Source organism: Crocodylus porosus, unplaced genomic scaffold, assembly GCF_001723895.1.
Source record: "Crocodylus porosus isolate Cpor-Errol unplaced genomic scaffold, CroPor_comp1, whole genome shotgun sequence".
NCBI classification, from domain to species: Eukaryota; Metazoa; Chordata; order Crocodylia; family Crocodylidae; genus Crocodylus; species Crocodylus porosus.
Genome location: NW_017728906.1, coordinates 166,453,910 through 166,463,158, shown reverse-complemented (window position 1 = coordinate 166,463,158; position 9,249 = coordinate 166,453,910). Strand labels below are relative to the sequence as shown.

General features: G+C 40.3%; 1 protein-coding gene across 1 annotated transcript in view; it reads right to left on the bottom strand.

Moving 5' to 3' along the window:
- Positions 1-1,462: 1,462 nt before the first annotated feature.
- The window catches only part of USP12 (ubiquitin specific peptidase 12), a 27,124-nt gene continuing 19,337 nt past the window's right edge, over positions 1,463-9,249 (bottom strand). The window contains exons 5-6 of the mRNA XM_019530147.1: positions 3,910-4,107; positions 1,463-1,556 (exon numbers count right to left, since the gene is read on the bottom strand). Of these exons, the coding sequence (XP_019385692.1) occupies positions 1,463-1,556; positions 3,910-4,107 (292 nt within the window). The remainder of the gene's footprint in view (positions 1,557-3,909; positions 4,108-9,249) is intronic.

Here is a 9,249-nt window from a genome sequence, read left to right as displayed (position 1 = left end):
GGGCAGATTATAACACATTTGCCTCCTGTGGCATTCCCCATCCCTTTCGCTGAAGCTACTGGTCTTGGCAACTGTCAGTGACAAGATATTTGATTAGATAGGAATCCACAGTGTGTCAGCTTTGCCTATAGTTGCACCGGCTTAAGATAATGCTAAACATGAGTGACAATAAACCTTTTTATATACATTTCAGTCTTTCATGTCCTATGGCCACAGGAGCTTCCTTTGAGATTGTTAGTAAACAGAAGGCAAAGCTAAGAAAACCACATCCCAAAGAGACATTAAATAAGAGACATAAAAACAAATGAAAACGTAACATTTTATCTGTCTGGAACATCCTGATACTGTAGAAGAAAGAGCTTGATACAAGTGTTCAGTATTTAGATCAGAAGACAATGGTAGACTCTGCTGATGACATACTCCTGCTTTCCAAGTCCTGGATGCATCTGAAGTTTGCTTCAGTTTTCTTTTTAGTTACCACTGGAAGGCCTTGCCTTTTCATAACCTGCTGTTTAAATGTCTTTCTAAGATAGGCAGCTTGTCAGTGCATCACTTGGGAGAACACAGGCTGAGTTTAGCTTTTTCCATAGCTTATTTGCAAGGCCTTGAGTAATGCGACAGTAAGCACAGGCCCAAAGGTTTCACAAGCTGTTTTCACATGGGCTTGGGAAAGGAGAAGTCTGAATCCTTTAAAGAACCATTGGTAACTCAAGATTAGAATTAGGGAAGACAAAGTGAATTCCTCCTTAGAAAAAGCCTTGGACAAGTAAGGTCATATTACTACTCCTTGACCTGGTATTGATGATGTTGGAAGAAAAAGAAATGATAGAAGGATTAGCTATCCTATTTTCCCCTCTTTAAAAGTTGAATTAAACAGACACTGCAGATGCATTCACTTTGCATATGGAGTAGCCACAACCTCAGAGAGGTGATTTAATTTTGGCGGGTCTTCTCCCTCTCTCTAGAAAAACTAAAGTTTACAGGTGACAGGAGCACAAAAAGGCATCATGTTCGATTCAGATTAAAAAAACCCTCAGGTTCTTTTCTGCATACATCTCATCTACCTTAGAGATTGAGAAATGCTGGGGAGAAGGCAGTCTGCCACAGAGACAGGTACAGTAATCTATGTTTATGAGTCTTTGGATCACACTTACCTGTATCTAGTCTATGACTGCCTGTAACTTTCTGAGTTTTTTGCTTTCTTTTTACCAAGAAAATCATGATTCTTATGGAAGGTAATCTAGAAATATATGCATCATGAAGAAACAGCATTACCTCCTCTGTGATAAAAAATATTTTATCTACTGCCACATTTCCCTTCTCTTCTTGATCTAAAGTTCAATTCCCTGAATGTGCTAGCATTTAGAATTGTATTTGCATTACCAATGCAAATTATTATTAATATTAATATTATTTTTAATTCTTAAGCAATCACACATACAGAAAGAGAGAGACACAAGAATTACTCAATATTTACCTCTACAATGTCATCATCAAAGAGAAGCCAAAAATCATGACTCTTCACTATTGCAATATAATGTCCCCTGTTAGGACCACTGTGAAGGGAAAAAATATATGCATAATATTAATAGTTCTTTCATTAAATTTCTGCTTTTTCACAAAAAAAATGTAGCAATTATATTCCTCAATTCTATTTACTTATTCCTGCCCCCCTCTTTGTTGTTACTAAGATCATTTACATGGAAACAAGCTCTTGGACATCACTACACCAAATATTGTACTAAACAAAGGACTATGACTTCAAGTGAGATATGAATGGTACACATATAAATATAAATGTGAGTGTTTCCAGGTTAACATCATCAGAAATATAACTAGGGACAAGAAATAAAGAAAATACTTCTTATTTTGAAAGTGGCAGAATAATTTTCTTTCAAAATCAACTCTCCAAAAACAAATCTGATTCTGGTCTGAGGCTGGTACTTAGAAATTTAATTTCCAACAATATGGTAGTCACTGCCTTTATGTTCAAGGCAATTTACAGAAGACACATCTGGGAACAAAAGGACACTAGTTCACTGGACACTAAAAACCTGGGATTTACCACAGAAAGGCTACTTACAGACATTAAACACACAAAAATCCCTCACTTCATTGGAAGCAGCAGCACATTAGTTTGACCTGGCTCCGCAGAGTCTGTATAGATCAGGCACTTCATTTGGGCTTTTTGGTGCTTTTATCAGCTATTAGATAAAAACACCAAAAAAGGCCCACTAAAGCACCCAATTTATACTATACTGTGGAGCTGGGTCTAACTAATGCATTGCCTGTTTTGGGCATGTGCTGGGCTGGGTAAGGGAGCATAATGAGTTTAAAGCGCCATTTTATTGTATTTTATTAACATCTGCAAGCAGCCATATTGACTACATTATAATCTACCAGATCCCCACTAATCTGTTTGCATTTCAAAGGTGATAATGACCTTCTTGAATGCTTTTGCTCTTCTGGTTATCATGTTATCCTTTCTACTGCATTTCTCCTGTCTGTTAACTATCTGCTACTATTTCTTATATCCTGTTTTTATTTACATTGTGTTGTGTACAGACCTTTGTTCTATCTGTTATATAGCTCATGCTGTGTCTTCTTTTTCTCAGAGACCTGAAAAAGGATACTTCATAACTGAAAGCTGGTTTATATCCCTCTCAACTCTCACCCACCCACAAAAATTAATCCTCGAGAATATAATTGTGAATATTTTTTCTAAATCCATAAAGATGGTGAGATTTAGAACAGAAGTTCCACCAGTGATTTGCTGATCTGTCTAAAGAGAATGCTCTCCAAAACATTATCTGCATTAGCAGTGGCTTTGAACCATCCCAGATGAGTGAGGTCTCATTTCAGAATCCTCAACCTGAAAAGCCCCAACACAGTCAGACTCATAATAAGACACAACCTTAAGCATAAAAGTTTGTGTATGTGTTCTCAAGAAAATGTACTACTCTGAAAACAGCTGAATTCAATTTGAGTATTTTTCCCCACACAAAATATGAGAACTTTTCATAGCAACAAGTTGCCTATGTAAAAAAGAGAAGCCACCTAAATTAGTTCACAGTGCTCTCCCATTTGTCTTCTAGAAGTCATCTGTAAATCACAATAACCCATGACAGGAAAGCTCTGGGGCAGAGGACATTTAGAGGACTCCGCTGATTGTCCAACCAGGACAATAGTATTTTTTTTCTATCAGAAAAACAGCACAACCTAAGAAGCAGATGGAACCTAACAGGTGCCATTAAGTGCTTGAGTTGACTATTAAAATGGGTCTAGTATTGCCTTGGCTGAATAATGGCACCCCAGCCTGCAACCACGAGGTCTTACTATGTCAGGTCCATAAAATCATTGTGTTTTTCTTGGGGCCTCTCTGCTTCAAAAATAAAACAAATACCTCTCTCTTTATTTTAAGGATTGAATAAACTTAATAAATATTCATCAATTCACATTAAAAATGACACTCCTAGGTTAGACACAAAGTGGGGGGTGACAAACCAGTCTATTTAAAAACAACTTAGTAAAACGTTTCAAGGGAAATTTGGTTATTCTCAGAGTCAAAAAGAGATACTAAGGAACTGTTTACGTTCTGCCACTCTTTTTTGTGCTACATACAATCATATGGAAGTAGGTTTAGAAAGGACCTCATAAAGTCATCTAATTCGGCCCTCTACTCAAGACCAGATCATCCCAGCCAAGTGCGTGTCCAAATCTGCTCTTGACAATTTCCAGGGATGGCAATTCCAAAACTTCTCTAGGTAGCCTGTTCCAATGCTTGGCCACTCTCATACTCACCCACATACTTTTAGAAATTTCACAGACCCTTAACATTTAGTGATACTAGATTTGTTAACAAGGTTGAAAGTTTCATGCAAGAATACTGGTGTCACAAACATGACTTACCTTCCACAGTGAACAACCACAGCAACCAGGTCATACATTCTATCAGGATTGGTGGCATCTCCTGAGGTGTTAAATAGTCGAAGCTCTAATGGAAACACTACCCTATAAGAGAGTTTTGTATACCGATGTAGTTGATCCATATATTTAAATCTTTTCAGATGGAGAGCTAGAATCATAGGCAGTTTTTTTACTTTCATCCTGAAACAAAACAAAATACATTAACTTAAGATTTCCAACCTGTCAAACTTTTAAATTAATGCTGACATAGAAAACCAGACTTCTGAAAATTGTTAACATATGTTCAAGCATTAAAGTCAGCTTCCCAAATGTTTACATGACAGGTAGCTTGATATTTATCATGTCTGATAAATGCTGCAATGCTTAAGCAATAAAACAAGCTGCTGTAAGTTAGAATTTAACTCTTAAAGTAAGAAAGGTAAATGTGGGTTTGAAAGTAAGCTAGATGAAAGGTTGTGGAATCAATGCCTTCAGTTACATATGCTGCAAGAGATGTGTAGCAGAGAAGTCAATCTTAAAACATATCTCCCCATATTTTTCCGAGTTGGGATCCTAAATGCAATATTCAACTCTCGCTCTTTAGTGATACCTCTAAACACACCAAGTTGTTTTAGAGCTAACAAGGAATCCAACTGGAACAGGGACTTGTCCTCCAGATAGATGGAGTCAACATGCCAATTTTCAAGTAAATGGCACTGTTTTACAAGCCAAAATAATCTCATTTTATACTTCCTAGGGACAAAAATGTCAGTATATCTGTGTTTATCTGACCTCACCCCTTCCAAATAGGTTAACACTATGCTCTAGCAGAGTAAATCAGAAGGGAGTTACAAAAGCCATAAATAAATGTGAAAATGTGACTCTAGAGTCACTAAGTGCACAGTGCTCCTTTACCTTGTTTGAGACATTCAGAACATGAACATACACAATCTAAAGTTCCTGTCGATCCTGTCTTCTACAATCTAAAGTGACTACAAAACTCCATCAGCTTTCTACAATTACTCTCTTGGCGAACAGAGACTTCTGTTTACTATACGATGCAAAAAATTAAGTGGGCAAAATATCCTTTCCCTTCATCCAAACATCCATTTGTTTCACCTTGCCATAACCTTAGTTGTAAAGTTGGTTCAGCAATCATCTTTTTACTACTTGTTGGTAGAGTGCCTAACATAATGGAGCTCCTAGACTAGGGACAGAAGTAACACAAACTGGTTTAAACCTATGACAGTACTGAAGTTCAGTGCACATAAACCAGTTTCAGAATGACTAAAAGCTGGTTTACAATAAACCTGGTTGAATGTAGTATCAGACTTAACTGATTTGGGTCAAACCAGTTTATGAAACTTCTGTCCCAGGCCCCTTCCTTGTTCAGGTTAAATCACAGCCCCCAGCATCCTTTCCAGCCCTTGGCTGGGCTATGCTGCCTGCTCCAACAGAGAAGGGTTGTGGAGAAGGGGGCAGGAACTGCCCATCCCCCCACACAAACCCTGGCTGGTGTCTGGGGCAAGGGAAGAGGGTTAAACCCTCCTTCCCCTGGTTAAGCCCCACTTTCCACAAGTACAGAGCTGCCCTGCTGCTAAACTTATGGAAAGTGACTGACTGCTGGTTGTGACTGTGGACTACAAATCCCAGAGGCACCTGGAAGCAGGAAGAGGAAGTGATGAGCAACCCCGCAGAGACTGGCTGCTGTGATTCTGGACTGCAAATCCCAGAGACCTTAGGGGCAGCAGAAAGAGGAAATGCCAGAGAGCTTTGCTCTAGCAACCTGACTTCTGAACTACCTACTGCAGGCATGTGGCTGCATTTCCTGAATCAGAATGTAAATGTCTGTGCAGTTGTTCCTCAGTTTAATTTTTGAAGCTTAGACTAACCTGCAAAGTCTGAATTGATTCAGCCTCGGGCTTTTGACAGTCTGTACTTAGCCCTAATGTCATTGTAACTACAAATTGGATGGACAAAACATACCCTGCACTACATCTTTGGAAGAAAGATGCGTTGTTCTCCGTAATATTATTCTACACAGGCATAAACACAGGGTAGCACATACAGATTGCTACACAAGATCTTGACTAAAGTTTTTTTCAAAGCCATTGTTGTCCTAAGCATTCTATTCCTATACTTTCATAAGAAATTAGAATAGTTCTGTGGAATGAAGGCCAAATAAATTATCCTCATTAGCAATCTTCCGGCTAGTGAATTGGTCAGAGGACTTACACAAACAGACAGACAAGATATCTACAAATCTACCTGGCTTATCATAGCTTTTTCTTCTTATAATCATCTCTTCACACAGAGATTTAACTCAAAAAACATCTTTTGAAACGTAATGTGTTGACAATCTGATATGCCCGCTTTTCTGTCCCCACACTAATCTTGACACCTGCCTTTTTAGCAGAGTTTCTCATCTATAATAGGTAGCTGTACAACTGAACCCAGATAAAAGGGGATGACACCAATTGGTCAAGAGAAACAACTGGAAGATAAGCCAAGGTTCTTACTGATCCACTTAAATGAATACTTGTATCTCCTATTTAAACTAGGTTTGCAAATGTAGTTGGGTATCCAGCTGCTATCAGAAACATCAGAGCAGGTCAGTTCCATTAAGAAAAAAGGGGATTACAGTTTTCTTTAAGATGCAGGTTGTTCAACAGTCATTCATGTCTAACACATGTGGAATCTGGTAATCTTAAATAAATTTCCACTTAGAAGAACATTAATACAGTGCTTTATTATCGGGACTTTCATGTGAGATCCTACCATATTTATAGTCAGTAGATGAACCTAAGCTATATGCCTGAGGACATATTTGTCATAGAGAAAAGTTGCAGGGGGAGATGAGTTGTTAATAAACTCAGGCGGTCATAGACCTTTAGGGCATGCTGCAGAACTTACTTTCTCCCAGCTTGTACAGGATTAGGTAATGGGCCGAACTGGGGAAACACAAAAAGATGACTCAGGTTATGATTTTTCTGAAAGGGACTTGCTGCATTTTTGTTATATTGCTGTTGAGATTTAGGCATAATTGCTGGAGTCTATTTTAAAACTGCATAAAAAGAGACTGTAAAAAGGTACTCTGGGGCTCAGAATATGTACTCTTATCAAATGCAACTAGCCTAAACATTATGGCTGAACCCAGTCTCACAAATGTACTGCTTCTAGGATAACTAAAAATGATGGAAGGTTTGGAAAAGCAAATTCATACTATAATTTTATTTATTATGCATCAGTGGCTTCATATTTATGCTCCCAATCCCAAAAGAAGCTACTTCAAAAAAGCCTGTCATTAAAATGGCATTCTTTTCCTTTTTGTTCTTCATTTAATTACAAACATTTAGCTTCTGTGACGAGTACAATGTCATTAGATGAGGCTAAATGCCTTTTTTGTCTTTTTTTTTTTAGGTAGTCACCTCAAAAGTCTCAAAGGATATGCCTGATACTAGGAGCTCTTTGTTAACACAACCTCATTATGTTCTACCAACAAAGTATTTCTAGCTCTGTGGACATAAAAATTCCAGCAAGGCAGTGCTTATATATTTCTGCTAACCCTCCCTGCCTCTCCAGAAAATTAAAATATAACACATAAAAGCATAATCTGGCTAGTACAACTGCATCTACAACAGCTGGTGCTGCTCCTGATGGTCAGGAGCATAGAGGTATAATCCCTGATTAATACATGTATACTAGCAGGAGTCACACTCATCAATAACTATTAGCAAACTTCAGCTATGAGGCCATATGACAGCTACATGTTGGAACTATGATAAAGCCAGAAATATCAACAAGAATCATCTCCACAACTATGCTCTAAGCCCCAGACAATATTTCTGATGAGAAAGATGAGCAGGTAAGAAATTAATCCAAAACCTGTTCTTAACAAGTAGAAGTATGAGAATGAAAATACTTTTTTGACAGAGAGTAACACTGTACTTACTCAAATTCAAGAACCCTCCCCCACAATAATAGATACTATATGTGGAAAATTATCAATTTATTGTAATTTTATTATTTTCCACATATATAATCCAATTATTAGAGGGCTGTCTTAAATACTTCCCTGCCTTTGCTGTGGCCAGCCCACTACCCCTTCACCCCTTGCCCTCCCTGCCTGCCTGCCCCCCCATGCCTGTGGCTAGCCAGAAGCAATGGCAGCAGTTCTGGTCCTGGGTGGGCTGGGGCTGTAGCCAGAACTGAAAGCAAGAGGCTAAAACAGGGGTGGGCAAAATACAGACCATGCGCCAGATCCAGCCCGCAGAAGGGCTTTCTCCAGCCCACAGTGGGTCCCTAGGTCCCATCTGGCTGAGGTGCTGCCCATCCTGCCACCCCCTGGGCATGCAGTGGGGCTGGGATGGCTCTGTGGCTGGACTGCCTTTCTAGACAGCCTGGGCTGGCCCTAGCCCCTCAGTAGCAGCAGGGACCAGCATGCGCACAGCCCCGACCCCACGTGACCTGCACCTGCTCTGGGCTTGCCCACCCAGGCTCAGCAGCAGCACTGTGGAAGAGAAACTGCTACTCAGTGTGGGGTAAAAGCAGCCTCTCCTCCTCCAGTCGCTTCTTGGTACAGCTGCCCAGAGCCTGAGCAGGGCTGCTCTGCTTCTATGCCATGTCAACGCTGCCTCTGGACTGCCCGGTGCAGTAGTAGCAGCACTGCAGTGCAGATGCAGGGCAGCCCTGCATAGGCTCCTACACCAGGAAGCACAGTCAGTGGGAGGGAGGAGCGGCCACTTTTACTCCACGCTGAACAGCAGTTTCTCACCCACACCACTGATGCAGAGCCTGGGCCCCAATGCTTGCTTTGGGCTGTTGTGGGATAGGGATGGGTACTGACCAGCTCAGGGGGATGCACCAGGGGGGTCCATAGGGAAGGGGGAGCTCCCATGCACAGCCCACCATACCAAAAACCCCACAATCACACTTTCCCCCACACGTAATCACACAACCCACAAACGTCACACCCACCCACACCCCCCCGACACCCGTCATACACATACAGAAACCACCATATGTCTCTGGGGGGAACCCCTCTTACTGCTGCATGCACACACACCCAGGCAACCTCCCCCTCCACACATTCCACAGCCCTCCAGAAACCCCATACCCACCCACATCCACACATACCCCCATAGCCTCCCGCACATCCCACATACACCCCTCCCATACCCCCCACAAGAGTAAGACTTCATTTTGAGCTATTATGGAATCATTTAAATATATATATTTATATATATATATATATAAATGAACACAAGTCAGGACAAAATATATATTTTTAAATAAAATTAAAGTATGTTATTACGGATGCTTTTTAGTATAGAATTTGGGTTT